Below are 26490 nucleotides of genomic sequence, written 5' to 3' on the forward strand. Positions count from 1 at the left end.
CCAGTCATTAGCATTGTTTCTATAGATATTAAATTAACTAAAAGTATCCCTTATGGGAATCGAAGGGATGGCTGGAATTAAATGAATAGTTTGGCTAGTTAACTGCAGCAGGAACATGCCCTTAAGACACAGTTCACTCATGCTAATTGTTTGTGGCCTAAGATTGCCTTTAAGTGGTTTTCCACCCTGGGTGGGCCAGGTGTTCCTTGCCCTCATTCCCGTAAACTCACAACCCTCCAACTTGGGCGTTAGGGCCATTAAGAACATGTTATAGTGCTGCAGAGATTTTGCTTATGGACAGTTTTGGGGCCAGTTTATCACCAGATTTTGGGAGGCTTGCTCCCAACTCAACAGTTAAGTCAAATTTTCTGCCAAACCCTATAGGATCTTGGAGCCTGCTTTAGAAACAGTGAAATGTATTTAAATTTAGATCAGGGAAGTCCTTTATAATATTCTTAATTCACATTTTGGTGAAGCGGTATACACAATGGTAGGCTCCCCTCTTCCTGTGGGTTTGGGTTTTACCTTGAAAGGGGCTGTCAGAACAGAAGTTTCAGGGAAGGGACCAGAGCCCTGGGGACTTTCCTCAGGTGATGGTGATGGAAGAAGAGGCAAGGCAGGACAGGAAGGCTCAGGTAAGAAAGACTATGCAGGTGCAGGGGCAGGAGGAGAAGGAACAGTTGGAGGCGAAAGAGACAAAGCCTCCTCAATATTTCTCGAATCAGAAAACGTGTCAGTTTACCTCCTTCAGCTTACTTCCTCAGTGGAGGCAATTTTCTCAGTTCTTTCAGAAATGTTAGAAATTTAGAAACTTTTAGGTCTCATTGGAAGTCTGCCATTTAATTTGTCTGGTTTTAAAACCAAATTTCTGGGTTTGTTTTGTTTTGTTTTTGTTTTTGAGACATAGTCTCATTCTGTCGCCCAGACTGGAGTGCAGTGGTGCGATCTTGGCTCACTGCAAACTCTGCCTCCCGGGTTCAAGCAATTCTTCTGCCTCAGCCTTCTGAGTAGCTGGGATTACAGGAGCCTGCCACCATGCCCAGCTAATTTTTGTATTTTTAGTAGAGACAGGGCTTCACTATGTTGGCCAGGCTGGTCTCGAACTCCTGACCTCGGGCTCCCAAAGTGCTGGGATTACAGGCATGCGCCACCGCGCCCAGCCTAACCAAGATTATTAAACCATTCTAATTTGTCAAAAGAGTCACACTGATGTTTAAAAAATAATGTAATGGGCTGGGTGTGGTGGCTCCCGCCTGTAATCCCAGCACTTTGGGAAGCCATAGCAGGTGGATCACGAGGTCAGGAGTTCGAGACCAGCCTGACCAACATGGTGAAACCCCGTGTCTACTAAAAATACAAAACTTAGCCAGGGCGTGGTGGTGTGCACCTGTAATCCCAGCTACTCAGGAGGCTGAGGCAGGAGAATCACTTGAACCCAGGAGGCAGAGGTTGCAATGAGCCAAGATTGCACCACTGCACTCCAGCCTAGGCGAAAGAGTGAGGCTCCATCTCAAAAAATAAAAAATAATAAATAAATAATGTAATGAAGCTTTTCATCTCTTTATATATTAAATATTTACATTATTTAAATTGCTCAAAAGCATCAAAGATTCCTCTCTGCTATCAACTTCATTTCATTTATTTTATTGTACCAAACTATCAAGACCATTCATTTAATCTACAGCTAAATCTATTATTTTTTCATGTTAGAAATTCAACAAGAAAATTTTTCCCTAATGAAACCTCACATTTCAAGCATAAGTAGGCTGGGCGAGGTGGCTCACACCTGTAATCCCAGCACTTTGGGAGGCCGAGACAGGTGCATCACTTGAGGTCAGGAGTTTGAGACCAGCCTAGCAAACATGGTGAAACCCCATCTCTACCAAAACTATAAAAATTAGCTGGGCGTGGTGCCGTTCGCCCATAATCCCAGCTACTCTGGAGGCTGAGGCAGGGAAATAGCTTCAACCTGGGAGGCGGAGCTTGCAGTGAGCTGAGATCCCACCACTGCACTCCAGCCTGGGCTACAGAGCAAGACTCTGTCTCAAAGTAAATAAATAAATAAGCATAAGTAGTAAAAAAAAATGAAATAAAAAATAAGGCACAGGGTCTTGCTCTGTTATCCAGGCTAAGTGATTATTATTGTTCCTAAGTGACTCCTTTAAAATTTCAGAGACCTAATTTGTCTCTTCACTTCACTGAAAGAGTATGCCAATTTGTTTCATGAGAAAATATCCTATATTTATAAAGCAGGAAAATTCCTTCCACCAAACTAGGGGGTATTCTAAAGAAACGAATTGTACTAAGTAACATCACTTAAGGTGAAAACAGAGGCAATGGTATCTATTAACAATGTTTATCAGTGAAGGAAATAAACTGAAAATATTAACATCATTAGATCCTTGGAGGGCCTTCATCGCTGAAAATCTGAGTGATATTGTGATACCCTTTTGAGTCTGGCAGGACATTCTCTTTCCAGGGCATAGAACAGTGGGTGAATAACTTCTTTTCATTCATTTTCATTAATCGCTGAATTTCCTTAATGTTCTGGAGATTACTACGTTTGATTTGTATAGTTGTGAAAAGTGCTCATATTGCTGATTCCATTGCTTATATGTGATCATATAAATCTTTTCTCTCCTTTCTGTAGTGTAGTTCAAACTTAATTCTTAAAGGACATGTATTTGAATTTTTCAGCTGGTTAGAAACCTGAATATACCAATCAAAGAAAACTTCTCCTTATATGCTACAGATTTAGTTTTCCTCCTGGACTAAGATGTCTTTTAGATATAGCAAATTTGTTAAAGCCAAGAGCTCCTATGGAACGAAGTTGGGTGGGAGGGGGGACATTGAGTAGTAAGATCACTCTTGTAATAGAGATGCCACTCTTGCAGATATTGACAACTACTGGGCCCATAAAATTTTTACCAAACTTTGGAAAGACAAGATATGAACAACTTATCATTGCTGTAGTCTCAAATATCAGGAAATACCATTATTCTCAGGACAATAATTAGACAATAAAAGAGACTCACAGAGCAGATTAACTGTCATGTATCACCAAACAGGGACTGGATCCTTGTCAACAACACCCATCAGAGATTGTCCCCAGAAATTCACTTCATAACATCAAAACCAAAAACCCACACTGATGGCAAAAAATAACGATGCAATAATGAGAGAGAGAGAGAGGGAGACCTGTCCTATAGCCATACTTAGTGGGTAAAAGCCAAAGAGCTCAATTTCTGCTCCTGATACTTAATAGAACAGAGGGAACATGAGCCAATCGCTCAATGGGTCCAGATCTGCACTAAGTGCCTGTTGGATGCAGGATTCTACTGTCTCCAATAATATGTCTCAGATGGGCTAGATTTTTTTGTTTTGTTTTGTTTTGAGACAGAATCTCACTCTGTCACCCAGCCTGGGGTGCAATGGCACCATCTTGGCTCACTGCAACCTCCGCCTCCTGTGTTCAAGAGATTCTCCTGCCTCAGCCTCCTGAGTAGTTGGGATTACAGACACACATCACTAAGCCTGACTTTTTTTTTTTTTTTTTTTTTTTTTTTTTTGTATTTTTAGTAGAGACAGAGTTTCACCATGTTGGTCAAGCTGGTCTCGAACTCCTGACCTCAGTTGATCAGAAGTAGGTGAGGTCAGAAAACATACCCTGGGGAGAGGCTGGCACAATGCCCAGAACCCCCATCGCTAGGCCTGGGGTTTTCTTCTGTAGTGGATACTAGTATTCATGTAGTGCAGGGACAAAACCAATTAGATACTTCTGGGAGTTAAAAAGAGATGAATTTACAGTGCCATTTGAGAAAGGGTATTAAGAAATTTGCGGCCGGGCGCGGTGGCTCAAGCCTGTAATCCCAGCACTTTGGGAGGCCGAGACGGGCGGATCACAAGGTCAGGAGATCGAGACCATCCTGGCTAACATGGTGAAACCCCGTCTCTACTAAAAATACAAAAAACTAGCCGGGCGAGGTGGCGGGCGCCTGTAGTCCCAGCTACTCTGGAGGCTGAGGCAGGAGAATGGCGTGAACCCGGGAGGCGGAGCTTGCAGTGAGCTGAGACCCGGCCACTGCACTCCAGCCTGGGCGACAGAGCGAGACTCCGTCTCAAAAAAAAAAAAAAAAAAAAAAAAAAAAAAAGAAATTTGCCAGGGTACTGACTCGTGTCAGGTGCAAACCTCAGGTTGAGAGAGAGCTAAGTATTTTCTGTCCATGAAGGTGATCAGCGGGGGCCTGAAGAAAGAGGGATGGGGAAGGACGTTGGCGCCAGAAATAGGAAAGGGCTGCTTGGGAGTGGGAAGGATGGGTAGGGGTGCTACCTTGAAAGTTCCCTGATATTGGATGTAGAATATGCAAGCGAGACATCAAACAAGAAGCTGTCGTTTAAATAAAGACTGAAGAAAAATTAGATATGTAAACGGCAAGAAATAGTAAGGAAACTGGACCCGGCTCCTCATAAAACTTCCCGCCTTATATTTCAGGGAGGATCGCAGCGCATTTCGGTCAAGAAAGGTGAGACTGCGGTTCTGACCTGCGGGCCTCGATGAATATGCGCTAGGGCTCCTGGGCGCCGGGAGAGCCGTTCGCTTACACAAAGTAAGCGTGTTATGTCTACAACCAAACGGGGACACTAAGAGTCCCAAAGACCGTGCTTTCTTCCCAAAGAACAGCGCCGGTCTGCGTAGTTTGTACCTGGCTCTATGAGGTGAGAACACATTCCCCGCTAGCACAGAAATCCTACAAACTCCTGAGGGGGCTGCGGTTAGAAGCGGAGGCTGTGCAAAAGGAGACTGGAGGCTAGGGAAAAACACGAAGATTTTTACACAGCGTGAGAACGCAAGAGACTGGAAACCATGGACCAACGCAGCCCCACGTGGAGCTGTGCAACACTCGTGTTCGCGGTAGCTAGGTTGTGGTAAGCCTAACGCTTCCCCCTTTTCCTTCGCCAGAGAGGCAACACGTTACTTTCTATTCCCCGGCTTTAGTAGTATAATAATAACACCAACGACCAACACAAAAGCCAGTAGAAACCCTTGGCTGATAGTCTGTTCCTCAAACTAGAAAGTCAGGGGAAAGCGCGAACGCAGTCCCCCACTACCACAAATTATGCAGTCGAGTTTCCCACATTTGGGGAAATCGCAGGGGTCAGCACATCCGGAGTGCAATGGATAAGCCTCGCCCTGGGAAAACCACCTTCGTGATCATGGTATCTCCCCTGCCAGGTAAGTATGAGCTCAGACACCTCCGCCCCACCACAGCCTCATACGCCTCACCCTTTACATACACGGTCACTTGCCCCGCGCACTCCCGAGTCCTTCTAGCCTTGACAGACAACTGGGACTCTCAGGTCCGACCAGCGGTCCTGAACCCGCTCCTACAGCACGGGAACTCCTTCGTGGCGAAGCAGCAGGTGGGGAAGCAGCAGCCCCTGCGCTGCCTCATCTACATAGAAGTCGCCCTCTCCGTGATGTCACTGACAGTGCCCTTCCCAGTCCACCCTCTACTTTTCTGCCATTCAGCAGACCAACCCGCTGCAGAGCCCACAAGGGGAAGTGACGTCTACCATCTCCCTTTTTTCCTCCCGCCCCCGCATCTGTTCTCTCCCAAAGAAGCTGATACTTAGCCTGTGTTGCGGGGCAAGCTTTGGGCGGCCAGATGGAGCCTGTAACCCTTCTTCAAATAATGGCTTTTAATTCGCAGACTAGAACGTTTAGGATTACAAAAGAAACCGGTTCTCTTCACATCCGTAACCTTGTGATGTAGCATTCCGCTTGAAACTGGAAGTGGTTCAATGTCAGAGAGAAACCATACTTATGAAAGTAAAGAGGCTGCTCAGATGACTGTAAACCAGCCTTACTGGTTTTATCACTGATAATGTTATAAAGACATAAAGACAGTTGTCCAGTTTCATGAATCTTGTAGTTTTTTTATTTGTTTGTTTTAGACACAGAATTTATTTCTGGACGCATTCTGCAGGCTGGAGGTCCCGGCTGGCACAGGGCTCACACCTTGGGTTTTGCAAACATCTCCCAGCCCTCCGGCCCGCCCATCTTGACCAGGGAGGCCACTATGCCCAAGTACACTCAGGCGACAGCGCCGATCCCGTAATTGTGCGTGCGTGCCCCCAGAGTCAGGCCTCTGGCACAGCCATCTAGGAAGTAGTTCAGGGGGTCGTCGGGCTTCTCGCGGACCTGGGCGCTGATGCAGGAGGTGAGGCCAAACACTGTCCCGACAGCAGCTGCAGTGAACGTGTATTGTCCGACCTTAGCCACTCCTTCAAGGAAGGTGCCCAGAGGATTGAGCCTGACTCTGTAGGCAGCGGCGGTCAGGCCAGCGACGCTGGCAATGCTGGTGGTGGTGTAGGCTTTGCGGTGGCAATCGGTGCCATCGGGGATATCCCAGTACTGACGAAGAACCTTCGGAGCCATAGCCTGCAACCCTGATCCCTTTTTTTTTTTTTTTAATGTTGTTGTTACTGTTTTTCCAAATTCAGTACTGTAGAAAAATATTCTGCCCCTGAAGAGATGATTGGACACTCTCAAGCCTGGTGTTGGACTTTGTCATCTCTTGCACAGCCATCTCCAGACCTTAGTGCTTACCTCATGTTAGTTTTTTATATTCTGCAAAGACAAAACCAAAATAATCCAAATCTGACACAAATACCTGGGATCCATTTGTCTGGATCATCTTTTCTTATATTGGATTATAACGCAAGAAACACTGTGAAGTAAGCAAAGTTGGAATGCCCAAGTCAAAGACCATTTGAATATTTCCAAGTAGATTTGAGATAGGAATAATACAGGGTGGTCACAGGATAACAAATTCTAGGCAGCAGATTTACCTGACTTGAGGCTATGGGCTGATAAGACGCTAAAAAACCAGGGTGTGGACCAAGTTGTCTAAGACTGACTGGACCCAATGTGGTGCTTGATTTGATGGAGGTTTTACCTAGGCCCTCATTATATGCTCATTAACATACTAAATCGCACACCCACCAGTGCCATGACAGTTCTGAGACCAGTATTTGATGTAAAAATGGATGGCACCACAGTTCCAAGACATCTCCACCTTTACCCAGGAATTGTCATGAATATTCCACTCCTTGGTTAAAGAAACCCATCAAGATGAAAGTCAGTGGATGGAAAATTACTAAGAGGAACTTGATTAGCTACCAAAGGTGGTTGGGAGGACTCTTGCTAAACTAGGTTCAACGGTATTCTTTTCTAAAACTGGACTTGGCAGGCCAAGAACTAATAGAGAAAAGGGCTCAGAGGAAACGGTCTAACGTTTGGTAAAAGATGGAGTCCTTGTCAACTCTACATTGAAGCTTCTGCAAATAAACGAAGACCAATGGAATGGAAAAACGCAAAGGCTATTTATTCTGAGCTTGCTATAGCACAGAGTCAGCCACTGTTACTTGTGTTTTGGCAGAAACTTGAAGGCAGGCAGAAGGGTGGGAAAGCTTTTTAAAAACAAAGGCTTCAGGTATGCTTATTGGAGGCTGTCAGCATGGTGAAGATGTAGATAAAGAAAATCAAAATATTTTACCCCAGAATATGTGTCTTTGGCATATTTTAAGATGGCTGTCAGAGAGCTAGCAAACAAGTAACTCTGCAAAACTGTCTTTTGTAGGGGAAATTTATACCTGCAGAGAATCTGCATTAATCCAGCCTTCCCTTGTCAGGATTGAGAGATAAAAATAAGCCCTAGGCCCTACAACCAACTGAACGGACTCCCTTGAAAGCTGTTTCTGGCTGTGACAGGATAGGAGGTCAGACATACCCACTTAAAACTCCTCCCTCACTAACCACCATTATGAGGCAGGAGAACAGCAGAGGGAACTGGAAGTTGGATAAAAGGCAGAATTAGTAAAAGCAGAAACAGAAGCAAGGTGATGGGGCGGGAGAGCAAAAAGCAAGATAAAAAGCAGAAGTTGAGCAGCCAAAACAAAAAGTAGGATTAAAAAAACAAGCAAGTGCAGGTGCAGCCGCTCACACCTGTAATCCCAGCAGTTTGGGAGGCCAAGGTGGGTGGATGGTCTGAGTTCAAGAATTGGAGACCAGCCTGACCAACATGATGAAACCCCTTCTCTACTAAAAACACAAAAAATTAGCTGGGCATGGTTGTGCATTCCTGTACTCCCAGCTACTCAGGAGGCTGAGACAGGAGAATTGCTGGAACCTGGGAGGCAGAGGTTGCAGTGAGCCAAGATCCTGCCACTGCACTCCAGACTGGCCAACAGAGCGAGACCCTGTCTTTAAAAAAAACAAAACAAAAAAAGTCAAGCAAGGACCCCATGGCCAGCAAGATCCAAACCAGTAAAGGGGCAGCTCCTCAGAGATAGGCATGTGGATTAGAGAGAAAAAGTATCCTTAACATGACTTCATATGATAATCAGCTCATTAAAGCTGATGCATATGGACTGCATATCATGCATGTACTTAAAATTATGGGATGGAGGCAACATGCAAGCACACAAGGGCCAAAGTAACTAAGCAACTCGCCTATCAATCAAAAGGCAAACACTGGCTAGAGATTAGGCATCCTTGCCTGGGCGCAGTGACTCACACCTGTAATTCCAGGACTTTGGGAGGCTGAGGTGGGTGGATCATGAGATCAGGAGATCAAGACCATCCTGGCTAACATGGTGAAACCCCGTCTGTACTAAAAATACAAAAAAATTAGCCAGGCGTGGCAGCGTGTGCCTGTAGTCTCAGTTGCTGGGGAGGCTGAGGCAGGAGAATGGCAAGAACCTGGGAGGCGGAGCATGCAGTGAGCCAAGATCGCGCCACTGCACTCCAGCCTGGGTGTCAGAGCAACGCTCCATCTCAAAAAAAAAAAAAAAAACCAAAGTACACCAAACTAATACTGATCTTATCTCCCAGTAAAGAGTTTAATTGACACAGGCCAGCCACAACCTGGCGGAGGGTGCGGTGGGAACCACAGAGTCACGGCGCAGCTGCCTGCGCTTTGCTGGTTCCTCGCAAATTGAATAAAAGCCCCCTGAAGCTTCTCTTCAAGTCACAGGGAAAGGGAAGGTGGCTGCCCACCTGGCGGGAGAAGCCGCGTCGAGAGAAGCTGGCCCTGCCAGACTAGAACATTTAGGATTACAAAGAAAACCGGTTGCTTTCAAACCTATTTGTCTTTGTAATGTAGCATTCCACTTAAAGTTGAAAGCCGTTCAATGTCAGAGAGAAACCGTATCTATGAAACCAGAGAGGCTGTTCAGATGGGTACAAACGAGCCATCCTTACTGGTTTTACCACTAGAAGTGTTACAAAGACAGTTGTCCAATTTCATGAATCTTGAAGGGTGTTTGTTGTTGTTGTTGTTTCAAATGCGGTGTAATACAAAAATATGTGGCCCCTGCAGAGATGATTGGGCACCCTCAAGCATGGTGATGGACTTTGTCATCTCTTCCATGGCCATCTCAGAACCTTAGTGCTTACCTCATATTAGTGTTTTATATGCTCCAAAGACCAAATAATCCTAATTAGACCAAAAAAAAAAAAAAATCTAGGGTATGTCTTATTTGAGACACTTAACAAATGACTGGATCATCTTCCTTGTATGTAACCCAGAAAACACTGTGAAGTACAGCAAAATTGGAAAGCTCAAGTCAAACACCATTGAACATTTACAAGTAGATTCTATTCTGTCGCTCAAATCACAAAACATGAAATGGAGGGGTCTCCTTTGGAGACCATAAAGTCTGTGACCTGGTGGCCAGTTAGGTCACTGGAAAACATGGCAAAATATTGAAAATGAGGGATTAGGTGAGAGGGTAGCAACTGAATACTAAATGCTTGATCCAGATGCCATTCCCTGGATACTGACAGGGAGACCCATTGTCCAGGTAATATTGGAAAAATACTTTCTATAGGGTAAACCACAAATAAAATTCTAAGCCCCTCAACTATTTGAATGCATGCCTCCTCTCAGCCAAGGGCATTCCAAAGTTAACCTGAAAAACTAGTTCAGACCATGATGGGAAGTAGGGGTGAGATATGCCTCGTTATACCCTCCTTCCTTTGGAATTTAGGCACAACTGACCAGCACATCTGACCAGGCCCAACAGGCATTACAACAGAGATCTTAACACTTTTTGTAGCAATAAGACACCAAATTCCAGCTTGACTCTAGTGTAGCATTACATGACAGATAGCAGGCCCTGAAAGAAATACAAATATTTTACCCTAAAATATATTTTTTATCATATTTTGAAATGTCCCTACAAAGTTGTCTCTTGTGAGAAAGTCTACATGCTATAGGGAATCCCTTTCCAGGTCTTTTCCCTAATCCAGGCACCTTTTAAAGTCTGATAAGAAACATTTACAATCAATTCTCTCTGAAGCCTGCTACCTGGAGGCTTCATCTGCATAATACGAACAACCCCTTAACAGGAGACTCCCTTCTGTGGATTCCAAGTCTTTAGATAAACTCTTTCAACCAATTGCTAACCAAAGTATCAGAAAATAATGGCTGGTAACTATTTAATTATGCATACATATTAGTAGAATTTTGGAGGTGGGCACAGTGGCTCATGCCTGTAATCCCAGCACTCCCTCACAAGGCTGGCAGATTGCCTGAGGCCAAGAGTTTGAGGCCAGCCTGAGAAACATGGTGAGACCCTATCTCTACCAAAAAAAAAAAAAAATTAGCCAGGCATGGCGGTGAGCACCTGTGGTCCCAGCTACTCAGGAGGCTGAGGTGAGAGGACTACTTGAGCCTGGGAAGTGAAGGTTGCAGTGACCCAAGCTTGCAACACTGCACTTCAGCCTGGGTGACAGAGGAATGGGCCTTTACTAGACACTGAACCTGCTGGCAACTTGATCTTGGGCTGCCCATCCTCCATAACTGTGAACAATAAATTTTTGTTGTTTATAAGTTACTCTGTGGTATTTTGTTACAGCAGCACAACTGGATTAAGACATCAACCTGACCTTGAAAAATCATCTCAAATCAGTCTTGGCTCTGATGGGAAACAAGGAGCACACTCGGATGTGTGATTTAAAGAGAATTTTATGAAGAGAATATTTATAAACATATGGACAGGATCAAAATAACCCAACAAAGGACTGAGAGGTGCTCAGAATCTAGAATCAGTGGAGAAGTTGTATTGCCTGTAGGACTGGATTGTTGTATAAGTCTGTTCAGGTTGCTGTAACAAAATACCATACACCAAGTGGCTTAAACTATGGAAATGTATTTCTCACACTTCTGGAAGTTGGGAAGTCCGAGATAAAGGTGCTAGCAAAGCGGATTTCTTTCTGAGGTCTCTTTCTATGGCCTGTAAGTGGCTGTAGTTTCACTGTGTGCCCATGCGACCATTTCTTTGTGCACCAGGGGGAAGGCAGAGGAGCAAGCTTTCTAGTGTCTCTTCTTATACTGAAATTAAATTCATCATGAGGACCCCACTCTCATAACCTCATTTAATCCTGATTACTTCTCAAAGGCCCTGGCTGCATAAACCATCACATTGGGGGTTAGGGCTTCAACATTTAAGTGTGGGAGTTGGTGTTCACAATTCAGTCAACTGGAGTGGAAATTGAAATGGGAAAGGAAACCAGTAGTTACTAGAGAGACCTATTGCCTTGAGGAGGATCACTGGACAGGGCTATGGTCTTTGGAGGAATCAGTGAGTGACAGCTGACAAAGATTCTTTCTGTGAAAATAAGTAATTAAAAATGTAAGTTGTTGGAACTCCAAATTATTTTGAGCCTTTAAAAAATGTGAGTATTGGCCAGGCACCATGGCTCATACCTCTAATCCCAGCACTTTGGGAGGCTAAGGCGGGTGGAGCACCTGAGATCAGGAGTTTGAGACCAGCCTGACCAACATGGAGAAACCCCATCTCTACTAAAAATACAAAATTAGCCGGGTGTGGTGGCACATGTCTGTAATCCCAGCTACACAGGAGGCTGAGGCAGGAGAATCACTTGAACCAGGGAGGCAGAGGTTGCAGTGAGCTGAGATCATGCCATTGCACTCCAGCCCGGACAACAAGAGCGAAACTCCATCTCAAAAAATAAATAAATAAAATAAAAAAAAGTGAGTATGAAGCCTAAGTCACATGAGAGTTACCTGTAAACTAGGGAGTTGTAACCTTTGTTTCTCCGATTATAGATTGGCCTTCTTCCTTACATGCATTGTTTTCTAACATGCTATATAAATTGCTGAAGGGTGCCAGGGAAGATTGCTTCCCTCTTCACTGCTGATTTTCATTATAGATGGACTTCCTTCTTACCTTGCTGACATAAAGACTTCATGGCTATTGCATTGTCTTAAGATGGAATGTTAAACACACTCCTTTAAATTGGAAAGGAAATGTGAGCCAGCTATAAAGAAGAAAACAAGCAGTATGGAAAGAAAAAAGGGTCAGGCACAGTGGGGCTCACATCTGTAATCCTAGCACTTTGGGAGGCCGAGGCGGGCAGATCACTAGAGGTCAGGAGTTTGAGACCAGCCTGGCTCATATGGTGAAATCCCATCTTTACTAAAAATACAAAAAATTATCTGGGCATGGTGGTGGGCACCTGTAATCCCAGCTATTCAGGAGGCTGAAACAGGAGAATCACTTGAAACCAGGAGGCAGAGGTTGCAGTAAGCCAAGATCACACCACTGCACTCCAGCCTTAGCAACAGAATGAGACTCCATCTCAGAACAAAAAACAAACAAACAAAAAACAAACAAACAAAAAATTCTGCAACTAATCTGTTGAACTCTTAAAGCAGCCTTGTATAGAAAATGTTGTGATCCTATTAAATTTTTTTTTTCTTTCTGTGTCAGCAAGAACTTGACTTTTGACTTTGCAGCACTGACCCCATTTCTCTGGAGTCCATGTGCCCTGATTGGCTATTCCCCAATTTTCATTTGAATAAACTCTTTTAATATTTACCATTAGTTCCCATAAGCAGAATGAATAAAATCTTTAACACTGAATTCTGAACCTTTCAATTATTTCAGGTTGACATCTCCTTGGTCAAACTCTAATCAGGCCCTTCTGAGTCCTCTTCTCACTAGGCCTCAACTACTGAGCTTCTGTGTTCCTCTCTGCATTGTTCAATCTCAGCAAGAATCCTTCTCAGTCAATTTAGCCAGAACTCCCCATCCTCAATAGCTGATCATTCATAATATCTAATAGGGCTCCTCATCCTTCACCATCCGCTAGGTGATTGATGTCTGATCACCCTGTGTTCAGCAAGAATCCTATTATGTTGGCTTAGCCATGCAGGAAACCCAAAATATGCCACCCCAAAATACACTTCTTTGGTGTATTTTGAGATGGCTATTTAGAGGGGCTGCAGAGGTTACGAAGGGGTCTCACCCCAAAAAGGGACTCTTTCCTGTTTAGTATTGCAAAGCCAATGTATGAAAGCAAGAGTGAGCGTCAAGCAGCACAGGCTCTATTCAATGGCACTGGAGGATTAGGAGCATAGCATGGAATTGGAGAAGTAGTATAGTTTGCAAATCACCTTCTCAGCTACTGAGAACCAGGAAGTTACAAATATATAGGATCTTTAATGAAGGGAATGAGCAAGGTGAGGAATATTCATGGTTTTCTTAGGAAGGGATGGAGTTTTTCCTAGAATCATGGAACCACCTCTTTTCTGTCCTTTCTTGGTTTCTTCTGTTCATTGTCACAGTGATTGTCAACTGTCATGTGCTGATGGAAAGTGGATTATAATAATCCAATTTAGCATGGAAATTGGATTATAATAAAGCTAGATGTTTTTCAGAGGTTGCGTAAGCTTCCGTCATGGATTTCACCAGCTTCAGCTGGTTTAGTCCCAAGAAGAAACTTCTGACCACAGACATCCTGTTTCCTAAAAATAAGCAGAGTTAAAGGTGAGTAGGAATTCAGCCATGTCACGTAGGCACTGCAATGGGCAACAATATCTGGATAGGGGTCCAGGTAAGTCATGTAGGCAGTGCAATAGATAACAGTCACAGAAATACCTGTGAAAAGCTGTCCTTTTGTCAGGGAGATTAGCATGTGTAGAGGAAGTAAACTTCAACTGCAAATAGGCTTTCTTTGAGACCTTCTTATCTACTTTATCTGGATCCAGATAAGATTAACTCACAGGAAAAGGGAACAAAAGGTCCCATACTTCTAAAGGTCTGACAGAGAAACTTTTTTTTTTTTTTTTTTTTTTTTGGTGAAATAGAGTCTTACTCTGTCACCCAGGCTGGAGTGTGCAGTAGTGCAATCTTGGCTCACTGCAACCTCTGCCTCCCAGGTTCAAGCGATTCTCATGACTCAGCCTCCCGAGTAGCTGGAATTACGGGTGCCCACCACCACACCTGGCTAATTTTTGTATTTTTAATAGAGATGGGGTTTTGCCATGTTGGCCAGGCTGGTCTTGAGCTCCTGACCTCAAATGATCTGCCCACCTCTGCCTCCCAAAGTGCTGGGATTACAGGCATGAGCCACCACATCCGGTGGAGGGCTGCTTCTTGAGAGACTTCATTTGCATCACAACACAGTCATTGCTCACCATGTCTTTCCTCCCCTCAACCTCCCAAAACCTGTGGCCACCACCCCCTGAGAACTCCAAGCCACTAGTCCTTTATGTGCTGCATATAAACTTCAACCATATGGCCTTCTTTGAGGCTTTTCTTTTTGCTTTTTTTTTTAGACAGAGTTTTGCTTTTGTCGCCCAGGCTGGAGTGCAGTGGCACGATCTCAGCTCACCTCAACATCTGCCTCCCAGGTTCAAGCGATTCTCCTGCCTCAGTCTCCCAAGTAGCTGGAATTACAGGCATGTGCCACCACATCCGGCTAGTTTTGTATTTTTAGTACAGACAGGGTTTCTCCATGTTGGTCAGGCTTGTCTCGAACGTCTAACCTCAGGTGATCATGATCCACCCACTTCAGCCTCCCAAAGTGCTGGGATTATAGGCATGACCTACTGTGCCTGGCCTGAGGCTCATATTTTTATGTGACTCTGTATTAGTCAGGGTTCTCTAGAGAGACAGAACTAATAGGATAGATATATAAAGGAGTTTATCAAGTATTAACTTACACAATCACAAGGTCCCACAATATGGACCAATATGCTGTCTGCAAGCTTACGGAGCAGGAGAGTCAGTTCAAATCTCAAAACTGAAGAACTTGGAGTCTGATGTTCCAGGGCAGGAAGCATCCAGTGCAGGAGAAAGATGTAGGCTGGCAGGATAGGCCAGTCTTGCATGTTCGTGTTTTTCTGCCTGCTTTATATTCATCGGCAGCAGATTATATTGTGCCCACCAGATTGAGGGTGGGTCTGCCTTCCCCAGCCCATTGACTCAAATGTTCATCTCCTTTGGCAACACCCTCACAGACACGCCCAGGATCAATACTTTCATCCTTCAATCCAATCCAGTTTGTGGGAAACAAATTCACCCGCTTAAACCCAAACAATGAACTCAGAGACCAGGAGAACAGTGAAAGTGAGACTTTTAATGAGGGTCTTGCAAGATCGGGTGTCTGGCATGCAGGCACATCCAGCACAGTTTCAACAAGCAATTTATGCCCTAGTGCACAGGTCCCTCCCCAGTTCCTCATAGCCTGAGTAGTAGCGGGTCACAATCTTCCCAGACATCACCTACTGATTGTTCTTCAAGTATATTCTTTAGGGTCTTTCTGCTGCATTTTATTGCAGCCCACAATGCATTATGAATGTCTCAGGACTTTTCAAACATTTGACTTATGGCCCTGGTGGCTGCACTTAGCTGACAAGAAGGGGTACAATTATCTATGTTGCAAGCTAGCTTAAACTAAATTTCTTGGTGGAGTGGGGAGGGGGTACATGAGGGGGTCCCTCCGATAGACACCTGGCCGCTGGGTGAAAAGGAGAGAAGGAAGGTGAAGGTGTGGCTCAGTACATTCTGCTTCTTTATCTCTTTATTTCCAGGTAGCCTGCCTAAACCTATACCAAGCCACTTAGAATTGAAAATAGTTGGCCGGGCGCGGTGGCTCAAGCCTGTAATCCCAGCACTTTGGGAGGCCGAGACGGGCTGATCACGAGGTCAGGAGATCGAGACCATCCTGGCTAATATGGTGAAACCCCGTCTCTACTAAAAATACAAAAAACTAGCCGGACGAGGTGGTGGGCGCCTGTAGTCCCAGCTACTCGGGAGGCTGAGGCAGGAGAATGGCGTAAACCCGGGAGGCGGAGCTTGCAATGAGCTGAGATCCGGCCACTGCACTTCAGCCTGGGCGACAAAGCGAGACTCCGTCTCAAAAAAAAAAAAAAAAAAAAAAAAAAAAAAAGAAAATAGATCATCACATATAGGTTATTTCCTACAATTCCCTCCTTTTTCTTTTTCTTTGGTTTTTTTGAGATGGAGTCTTGCTCTGTAGCCCAGGCTGGAGTGCAGTGGCGCAATCTCGGCTCACTGCAAGCTCCGCCTCCCAGGTTCACGCCATTCTCCTGCCTCAGCCTCCCGAGTAGCTGGGACTACAGGCGCCACCACCACGCCCGGCTAATTTTTTTTTTTTTTTTTTTTTTTTTTTTTTTTTCATTTCTACTAGAGACAGGGTTTCTCTGTGCTAGCCAGGATAGTTTCGATCTCCTGACCTCGTGATTCCTCCGCGTCGGCTTCCCAAAGTGGTGGGATTACAAGCGTGAGTCACTGTGCCCGGCCTACAATTCGCTCTTTTTTCTTTTTACCCTTTTTGGTTTCATTTTCACTTAAATTGCTTTTTCAAACTGTTCCAGAAGTTGTTTACGTTTTTTTGTTTTTTTTTTTTGTTTAGACAGAGTTTCACTCTGTTGTCCAGGCTGGAGTGCAGTGGAGTGATACCGGCTCACTGCAACCTCTGTGCCCCCAGGTTCAAGCGATTCTCCTGCCTCAGCCTCCCGTAGCTGGGATTACAGGCGCGCTGTAATTTTTGTATTTTTAATAGAGATGAGGTTTCATCATGTTGGCCAGACTGGTCTTAAACTCCTAACCTCAATGATCCACCCGCTTCAGCCTCCCAAAGTGCCGGGAATATAGGCGTGAACCACCGTGCCAAGCCAGAAGTTGTTTACTTTCTTCCTCATAGGAGGAGGAGCTTATTTGGTTTCTAATAATAGTAGGTTATTTTGTTGGAACATCAGGGGCATCTGTTTACTGATAGCTGTTTTAATAAACCGTAGTGTTATATATATATAATATATATTACATATATATTATATATAGTAGTAGTGTTAAACCCCTTACACAAGTAACGATGCAGCATCTTATGTCAATGATAGAATCTGATAAGTTGGAAGAGTATACTGTAGAAGATACATACTTCACTTTTTTTTTTTTTTTAGATGGAGTCTGACTCTGTAGCCTAGATTGTAGTGCAGTGGCGCCATCTTTGCTCACTGCAACCACCGCCTCCTGCGTTCAAGCAATTCTCTTGCCTCAGCCTCCTAAGTAGCTGAGATTACAGGCGCCCACCACCATGCCCGCCCAATTTTTGTATTTTTAGTAGAGACAGGGTTTCACCATGTTGGCCAGGCTGGTCTTGAACTCTTAACCTCAGGTTATCCACCCACCTTGGCCTCCCAAAGTGCTGGGATTACAGGCGTGAGCCACCACGCCCGACCCATAACACTATTGAAACAAACTTTTTTTGTGTACAGAAGAAAAAAATTGTACAGTTAATAGTGTCAGAGACAGTGAAAATACGAAACAGGAACTGCTTACAAGACAGGAGCACTCAGCGGACCAACCCGCTGTAGGAGTCGGGGGAAGTGACTTATGCCTCTCCCTTCTTTCCCTCCTGTCCCCGCCCCTTGTCCCCGCCCCTTGTCTCCTGCAAAGAAGCGGGTACTTCTGTGTACTCCTACAAAGCGGGTACTTCTTTCCCTCCTGTCCCCGCCCCCTGTCTCCTGCAAAGAAGCGGATACTGTGTCCTGTGGAGGTCCCCTTTGGCAGCCAACTGGCAGCCCGTGCACCCTTCTTCAAATAATGGCTTTCAATGAGCAGACTAGAATGTTTAGGATTACAAAGGAAACAGATTCCTTTCAAACCTGGTTATCTTTGCGGTGTGGCACCGTGTGCACATCTTGTTTAAAACGCGTTAAAGGCCACTGCACTCCACTCTGGAGACAAGAGGTGACTGTGTCTCAAAAAAACAAAAACAGTCTTCCCTCCTCCCAAAAGCATTAGACGTCAAGGCTGGCGGGAATGTCTGTTCTCTTGAAAGTTCAATATCGTTATTCAATAGTTTAAATTCACTGTAGTTTCAACCTATTGGTAGGGAAAGTGTTTTGAATTGTACTGATTTTTTCTATCCTCTTTCTGAAATGCATGCTAATCGCGTTTGGACCTTGGACATTTACCTTCCCGAACTTTTCTCTCCTGCTTTTACATTCTTATTTTGGTTCTTGGGAAATATTCTTGACATTATCTTCAACTTAATTTTTGTTCTTGCTTCTACTATTTTAGTTTAATTTCCAAGTATTTTAATGTTGAACTTTCAAGAGAACAGACATCGCTGCCAGCCTTGACGTCTAATGCTTTGGGGGCGAGGGGGAAATGTTTTTGTTTTTTTGATACTCAGTCACCTCTTGTCGCCCAGGGTGGAGCGCAGTGGCCTTTGATGCGTTTTAACGAAGATATGCACACAGTGCCACATCGCAAAGATAACCAGGTTTGAAAGGAATTCGTTTCCTTTGTAATCCTAAACGTTCTAGTCTGCTCATTGAAAGCTATTATTTGAAGAAGGGTGCACGGGCTTCCAGCTGGCCGCCAAAGGGGACCTCCACAGGACACAGATTAAGCACCCGCTTCTTTGGGGAGACGAGGGGCGGGGACAGGAGAAAAAGAAGGAAGAGGCATAAGTCACCTCCCCCGGCTCCGGCAGCGGGTTGGTCCGCTGAGTGGCGGAGGGTGAAGCGGAAGAGCAGACGGGGACGGGAAGGCGCTGTCGGTGACATCACCGAGAGGGCAATTTCTATGTAGATGAGGCAGCGCAGGGGCTGCTGCTTCCCCACCTGCTGCTTCGCCACGAAGGAGTTCCCGTGCTGTGGGAGCGGGTTCAGGACCGCTGGTCTGACCTGAGAGTCCTAGTTGTCTGTCAAGGCCAGAAGGACTCGGGAGTGCGCGGGGCAAGTGACCGTGCGTCTAAAAGAGGAGACTATGAGGCTGTGGCGGGACGGAGATGCCAGAGCTCATACTTACCTGGCAGGGGAGATACCATGATCACGAAGGTGGTTTTCCCAGGGCGAGGCTTATCCATTGCACTCCGGATGTGCTGACCCCTGCGATTTCCCCAAATGTGGGAAACTCGACTGCATAATTTGTGATAGTGGGGGACTGCGTTCGCGCTTTCCCCTGAAATTTGTTGTCAAAAGAATAGGTTGTGTACTGAGGTTTGTGTGTTGTGTGGCGTGTAAATGTTGTTCTTACCGTGGAAGGCTGGAGTATGACATCGATTCTCTGTCAGAAGAGAAATAAGAAGTGTCAGCCCTTGCAACGTAAGGTAACTACCGTGAAGGCCGCACAGCTTTTCCCTTTCTATGCGGGGCTGCCTTCTGCAGAGATTGGTCCATGGTCTCCAGTGTCTTGGGTTCTCACGGTCTGTAAAAATCTTCGTGTTTTTCCCTAGCCCCCAGTCACCTTTTATACAGCTTCTGCTTCTAACTGCAGCCCCCACAGTAGTTTGTAGGCTTTCTGTGCTAGGGGGGAATGCGTTCTCACTTCATAGAGCCAGGTACAAACTACGCACACGGGCGCTGTTCTCTGGGAAGAAAACAGGGCCTTTGGAGCTCTTAGTGTCCCCGCTAGGTTGTATATATAACACGCTTACTTTGTGTAGGGGAACGGCTCTCCCAGCGCCCAGGTCCCTAGTGCATATTCATTGAGGCCCGCAGGTCAGAACCGCAGTCTCACATGTCTTGGCCGAAATGCGCTGCGATCCTCCCTGAAATGTAAGGCAGGAAGTTTTACGAGGAGCCGGGTCCAGTTTCCCTACTATTTCCTGCCGTTTACATATCTGATCTTTCTTCAGACTTTATTCAAGTGACAGCTTCTTGTTTGATGTCTCGCTTCCACATCCTACATCCATTGCCAGGCAACTTTCTAGATAGCGTCCCACCCATCCTTCCCGCCCCCAAGCAGCCCTTTCCCATTTCTGGCGCCAGCGTCCTCCCCCTTCCCTCTTTCTTCAGGCCCTGGCTGATCACCTTCATGGACAGAAAATACTTAGCTCTCTCTCAACCTGCGGTTTGCACCTGACACGCGTCAGTACCCTGGCAAATTCCTTAATACCCCTTCTCAAATGGCACTGTAAATTCATCTCTTTTTAACTCCCAGAAGTATCTAATTGGTTTTGTCCCTGCACCACATGAATACTAGTATCCACTACAGAAGAAAACCCCAGGCCTAGCGATGGTGGTTCTGGGCATTGTGCCAGCCTCTCCCAGGGTGTTTTCTGACCTCACCTACTTCTGATCAACTGAGGTCAGGAGTTCGAGACCAGCCTGACCAACATGGCGAAACTCCGTCTCTACTAAAACAACAAACAAAAAAAAGCCGGGCGTGGTGGTGTGTGTGAACCCGCGAGGCGGAGGTTGCAATGAGCCGAGATCGCGCCATTACATCCCAGCCTGGGAGACAGAGCGAGACTCTGTCTCAAAAATAAAATAAAATAAAATAAAAAATTAGTCCATCTGAGACATATTATTGGAGACAGTAGAATCCTGCATCCAACAGGTACTTGGTGCAGATCTGAACCCACTGAGCTATTGGCTCATGTTCCCTATGTTCTATTAAGTATCATGAGCAGAAATTGAACTCTTTAGCTTTTACCCACTAAGTATGGCTATAGGACAGGTCTCTCTCTCATTTTTGCTTTTTTTTTTTTTTTTTTTTTTTTTTGCCATCAGTGTGGGTTTTTGGTTTTGATGTTATGAAGTGAATTTCATATTTTGCTACAATACTGAAAAAAAAAAAAAAACCTACAAGATTCATGAAACTGGACAACTGTCTTTATAACATTACCAGTGATAAAATCAGTAAGGAAGGCTGGTTTGCAGTCATCTGAGCAGCCTCTACTTTCATAAATATGGTTTCTCTCTGATATTAAGCGGCTTCCAATTTCAAGCAGAATGCTACATTCCAAAGATAAGGATGTGAAGAGAACCGGTTTCTTTTGTAATCCTAAACGTTCTAGTCTGCGAATTAAAAGCCAGTATTTGAAGTAGGGTTCCCAGGCTCCATCTGGCCGCCGAAAGCTTGCTACTCAACACAGGCTAACGACCAGCTTCTTTGGAAGAGAACAGATGCGGGGGCGGGAGGGAAAAAGGGAGAGGCAGACGTCACTTCCCCTTGTGGGCTCCGGCAGCGGGTTGGTCCGCTGAGTGGCAGAAAGGCAGACGGGGACTGGGAAAGGCACTGTCGGTGACATCACGGAGAGGGCGACTTCTATGTAGATAAGGGAGCGCAGGGGCTCCTGCTTCCCCACCTGCTGCTTCGCCACGAAGGAGTGTTCCCGTGCCATGGAGGCAGGTTCAGGACCGCTGGTCGGAACTGAGAGTCCCAGTTGTCTGTCAGGGCAAGAAGGACTCGGGAGTGCGCGGGGCAAGTGACCGTGTGTGTAAAGGGTGAGGCGTATGAGGCTGTGGCGGGGCGGAGGTGTCTGAGCTCATACTTACCTGGCAGCGGAGATACCATGATCATGAAGGTGGTTTTCCCAGGGCGAGGCTTATCCATTGCACTCCGGATGTGCTGACCCCTGCGATTTCCCCAAATGTGGGAAACTCGACTGCATAATTTGTGATAGTGGGGGACTGCGTTCGCGCTTTCCCCTGAATTGTTGTCTTAAGGGTAGATTTTTTTCTTTGTTGTGGAAGCGTAGGTAATGAGCTAGCAAACAGATTTTTGTTCCCGTCTGTAACACGAAAACTAAAGATATTACCCGGTAGTGTTTCTCACGCTTGTAATCCAACAGTCTGTCAGCGCGGGCAAATATGGTGGATCCGTCTGAACTAAGCTTTTTGTTCTATAGAAATAAAACTAAGCTTTGCTTTTCCCTATGGGAGCCAATTGTAAATATTTAACAGCAAACAGTCCACCGGAATGCGTGGCGGGACCCGGCTTACTGCAATCTCTTCCTCCTGCGTTCAAGCTATTCTCCTGCCTCAGTCAGAGAATACTTATCCTTCCGAGTAACTAAAATTACAGGCGCAGGCCACCAAAAAATTAGGCCCGGCTTATATTTTGAATTTTTAGTAGAGACAGGGTTTTACCATATTGGCCAGGCTGGTCTTGAACTCCTGACCTCAAGTTATCCACCTGCCTGGGCCTCCCAAATGTTGGGATTACAGGCCTGAGCCACCGCGCCCGGCCTGTTTGCAGGCTTTACAGACACATTTTGTTTACAAGCTTTACAGGCACAGTTCAATTGCAGTTAGTGTTCTTTTGTTTTTTGTTTTTGTTTTTGTTTTTCCCAGTGTGGCCCAAGGAAGCCAAAATTTAGACAACCCTGCTTTAGAGAGTTTGATTCATGGTTCCACTGGGTTATGCTTATTGCCTATAATTCCATTTGATATTTTCCAAATTTGATTTTTTAAAAACTGTTTTCCTGAAGCTCCCTAAGGCTTTCCTAATAATATGGGAACTTAAACCAGATTGGATGTAACAAAACCCAGCTGGAATCCTGCAATTTCTAACCTTAATGTTAGATCAAGAAGCAAAACACCCACCAGTCCAAGAGTCAGGGAAGCTGAAGATCATGCCTGAGCTGTAACAACACCCTTCCCAGTATACAAAAGCGTATAACAGCCACTTGAATTCTGTCTTCCAAATGTCTCCTGTGGCCCAGGCTAACCCAGAGCTATCTAAAGATGGCAAATCTGGGAAACGTGCCTTAAGCTTAGCAAAATTGATACATTACAATTCCACCACAGTTCACTTCTTCTCAAGGTGGCATCAATGTACACCTTCCTCCTCCTTTTTTCCTCCTCTTCCTCTTCTTTCTCTTCTTCCTCCTCTTTTTTCCTCCTTGTAAAACCATACTTAAGGTTCATATAAAGACAATAGAAAATCATACTTTTTCTCATTCAGTGAAAATATGCCAACCCTTTCCCCAACAGGATGAAGTCCTTTATTTGTCTTTGAATGATGTTCACTCCTTTTTTAGATAGATCACATTCCATATGTGCTATCCTGTAATCTAAATATTGAGATTTCTAAAAGTTAACTATTAATGAATACCCTAGCTAGGATGACGGAAGAGGAGAATTCTCAAGAAAAGTATTGTATTCATCTCAAAATAATGAAGAAATACTCATAACTATTACAAGTCCTCATTTCTGCAACTGTCGCTGGCCCTAGCTGGTATTTGTAACTATCTTCACATCTTGCCCTCACAGCCATTTCCTTTGGGCCTGGGCCGGTGGACGTGAGCGTGGGAAGGATAATAACCCGCAGTGTCCCCCACCGCACCATCCTCTGGTCTCCAGAGGTGGGATCCACAGAGCAGGGACCTTTGCTGAATTCTAAACTAGCTCTCGGAATACAAGAACAGCTGCCTTTGAGAAACAGTTCAGGTCTCCATATTCCAGACTTCCTAGTAGGACTAAACAAACGCTTAATGTTCACACGGGAATTCATGGTTCTCCTAAAACGCTGCGGTGGAATGCCTTCCTTCACTGAGCATTTACTAGCCTACTAGGTGCTAGGCTGGCTCTGGGCTCTGGGCTGCAGCCTGTGCAAACTCCAGGTCCCTGTGTGGTGGATTCCACCTAGGAAGGCCCAATGGCGGCGTGGTGAGGACATCACGGGTTCTGGTTCTTCCCACGCGAGCGTCCACTGGCCCAGGCCAGGAGGAAATGACTGTGAGCGCAAGGTGTGAAGCGGGGCTAAGAATGGGAAAGCGAGTGACTTCCGCCGGAGAGGCTGCAGTTGTCGCCTGTGGAGGGGCCGGCGACCTTTGAGACGGTGAAGAGCAGGCGGGGGAAGCAGTGAGGAGCAGACGGTGAGGAGCAGGAGGCCGTTTGGCCGCTGGAGTCCCCCAGCTGACTCTGGCCGGATAGAATGTCCAAACGTGCCCAAAGACTCGACTCCTGGCTTCATTGTCTCCCGCGTTCTGGGTTTCTGGAGTGCGCGGGATTGGACAGGCCACAAACATATGAGATTATCTGCAGCCAGAGGTTAAAAAGCCATTTCTGGTATCAGCAAATGAGTTTAAGACACAACCCATTAGAGTTTATGTGGTGCAATCGGTTAGCGCATTTGGCTGTTAATTGAAAGGTTGATGGTTCAAGCCCACCCAGGGACAGGCAGCTTTTACTTAGGTAAGATTCACGCTTTCTGTTTAAAGACTTTAATCCTGGGAATCCTCCGGACCTCTACTAGCTTTAAATCAGATGCCAAAATATGCTGCGCAAAGGCTTAAGTTCCATGGAAGGTCCTAAAAACTGGAATATTTCAGCAAAAGTAATTTTTCAATAGAGCCTGAGCCTGGGGCTTCAGAGCTTACCCCATATCCACTGCACCTATTTCATCACTTCCTGAAGCTGGGTTTTTACAATTGCACATTCCTGGAAATCCAAAACTCCCAATAATTGAAAACTTTCAAGAAAACCCCAATCTTCACTGGTGGTGAAGCCTCAATTTCTGGGTTGAAATCTTGATTCGTTCACGACGTGACTTTTAAAACATTACTGAATTTTCTGTACCTCAACTTCTTCGTTTATAAAAGAGAAAAAAAAAATGCAGTGCTTCCCCTGGCTGGGCGTGGTGACTCATGCCTGTAATCGCAGCACTTTGGGAGGATAAGGCAGGCAGATCACCTGAGGTTAGGAGTTTGAGACCAGCTTGGCCAACATGGTGAAACCCCATCTCTATTAAAAATACAGAAATGAGTGGGGTGTGGTGGTGGGTGCCTGTAATCCCAGCTATTCGGGAGGCTGAGGCAGGAGAATCGCTTGAACCCGGGAGGCAGAGGTTGCAGTGAGCCAAGATTGCACCACTGCACTCCAGCCTGGAGACAGAGCAGACTCCATCTCAAATAATAAATAAATAAATAAATAAATAAATAAATAAATAGATAGATAGATAGATAGATAATGCTTCCCTCATGGATTAATCTAACATTTGTGAATCCAAAAGTATGTGAGACAGGTCTCAATAAATTTAGAAAATTTACTTTGCAAGGTTAAGGAGACACCAGTGACAGCTTCAGGAGGTCCTGGCAACATGTGCCTAAGGTGGTTGGGTACAGCTTGCTTTTATTCATTTTAGGGAGACAGAATACATTGATTAATACATGTAAGATTTACACTGCTTCAATCTGGAAGGGTGGGACAACTCAAAGGGTGGGGGGCTTCCAAGTCATAGGCAGATTTAAAATTTTTCTGATTAGTCATTGGTTGAAAGAGTTATTATTCCAGAAGGGAATTTCTGGGTTAGATAGGGAGGTTGTGGAGACCAAGGATTTATCATGCAGATGAAGCCTCCAGGTAGCAGGCTTCAGAGAAAATAGATTGTAAATGTTTCTTATCAGACTTAGGGTCTGTGTTGATGTTAATGCTGGTTGGCTTTTCCTGAGTTCCAAAAGGAAGGAGGGTATACAGAGGCATGTCCAACCTCTCCTTCCCATCATGACCTGAACTAGTTTTTCAGGTTAACTTTGGAATACCCTTGACCTAGAGGAGAGGTCCATTCAGATGACTGGGGGACCTTAGAATTTTACTTTTGGTTTACACATTTGATGAGAAATACACATAAAGCATTTAAGCACCTAATAAATGTTCATTAAACGTTAGCTGCTGTAATTATTTTCAGTGGCATCATCATCACAACTTTCATATTTTACCTCAGCCTTTTAAACAACTGCTTATCTTTTTATGGTATGGATGAATCAGTATATATTTAAATGGCCCTTGGTTAATGGACACAAAATTGTGTCTAATGCTTATTCTTATAAAAAATAACTCAGAGAACATCCTTTTACAAATACCTTTCATCATTTGTGCAAGGATTTCTTAAAACAGACTTCTAGAAATGGACTTGCCTGGTCAGAGTATTTGTGCCTTTCCAATTTTTCTAATTGATGGTTAATTGACCTCTAATGAAGTTGGGCCTAGTCATAGTCCCACACCCTAAGAGAATGCTCCTTCCTTGGCCACAATATCTGACATTTAATAGCAGCACAAACTCTTCACTTTTGTTTGGGGAATGTTATTGCTTGCTGGTCTCACACATAGCCCTGAATCTTACAGGTAAGGAGCTGGTGCTACGCTGTTCTCCTCTGTTCTCCTGACCCCTGGGAATTCTGGGAAAGTGGTTCACTGTAAAAGTGCTGACAATGGGTGTTTCCACCGTTCCTGTGACAGAGAGCCCGGACTTCAGCTGCTGAAGAACTCGGACCTAACTCTCCAGAGCGGGACCTTTACTTTGGCACAGAGTTGGTCCTTAGCTAAATAAAAATTGAAAAGGGGAGATTTTAAATGTTCATCTAATTGAGACTTTATATAATAGATCTTTTTATTTTATTGTGGCAACAAG

General features: G+C 45.1%; 1 protein-coding gene and 3 non-coding genes across 4 annotated transcripts; 2 read left to right on the top strand and 2 right to left on the bottom strand.

The window, feature by feature from the left end:
- Positions 1–5077: 5077 nt before the first annotated feature.
- LOC126944169 (U1 spliceosomal RNA) lies at positions 5078–5241 on the bottom strand. Its single transcript, XR_007721967.1, has one exon. It is a non-coding gene; the product is annotated as a U1 spliceosomal RNA (small nuclear RNA).
- Positions 5242–5953: 712 nt separating this feature from the next.
- On the bottom strand, positions 5954–6453 carry LOC126932729 (NADH dehydrogenase [ubiquinone] 1 alpha subcomplex subunit 11-like). The gene has a single exon (XM_050751827.1). The coding sequence runs from the start codon at positions 6437–6439 to the stop codon at positions 6095–6097; it is 345 nt and encodes a 114-aa protein (XP_050607784.1). The 5' UTR covers positions 6440–6453; the 3' UTR covers positions 5954–6094.
- Positions 6454–19150: 12697 nt separating this feature from the next.
- On the top strand, positions 19151–19314 carry LOC126944189 (U1 spliceosomal RNA). Its single transcript, XR_007721972.1, has one exon. It is a non-coding gene; the product is annotated as a U1 spliceosomal RNA (small nuclear RNA).
- Positions 19315–21624: 2310 nt separating this feature from the next.
- Positions 21625–21788, top strand: LOC126944213 (U1 spliceosomal RNA). The gene has a single exon (XR_007721977.1). It is a non-coding gene; the product is annotated as a U1 spliceosomal RNA (small nuclear RNA).
- The last annotated feature ends 4702 nt before the right edge of the window (positions 21789–26490 follow it).

This window comes from Macaca thibetana, chromosome 1 (assembly GCF_024542745.1).
Source record: "Macaca thibetana thibetana isolate TM-01 chromosome 1, ASM2454274v1, whole genome shotgun sequence".
Taxonomy (NCBI): domain Eukaryota; kingdom Metazoa; phylum Chordata; class Mammalia; order Primates; family Cercopithecidae; genus Macaca; species Macaca thibetana.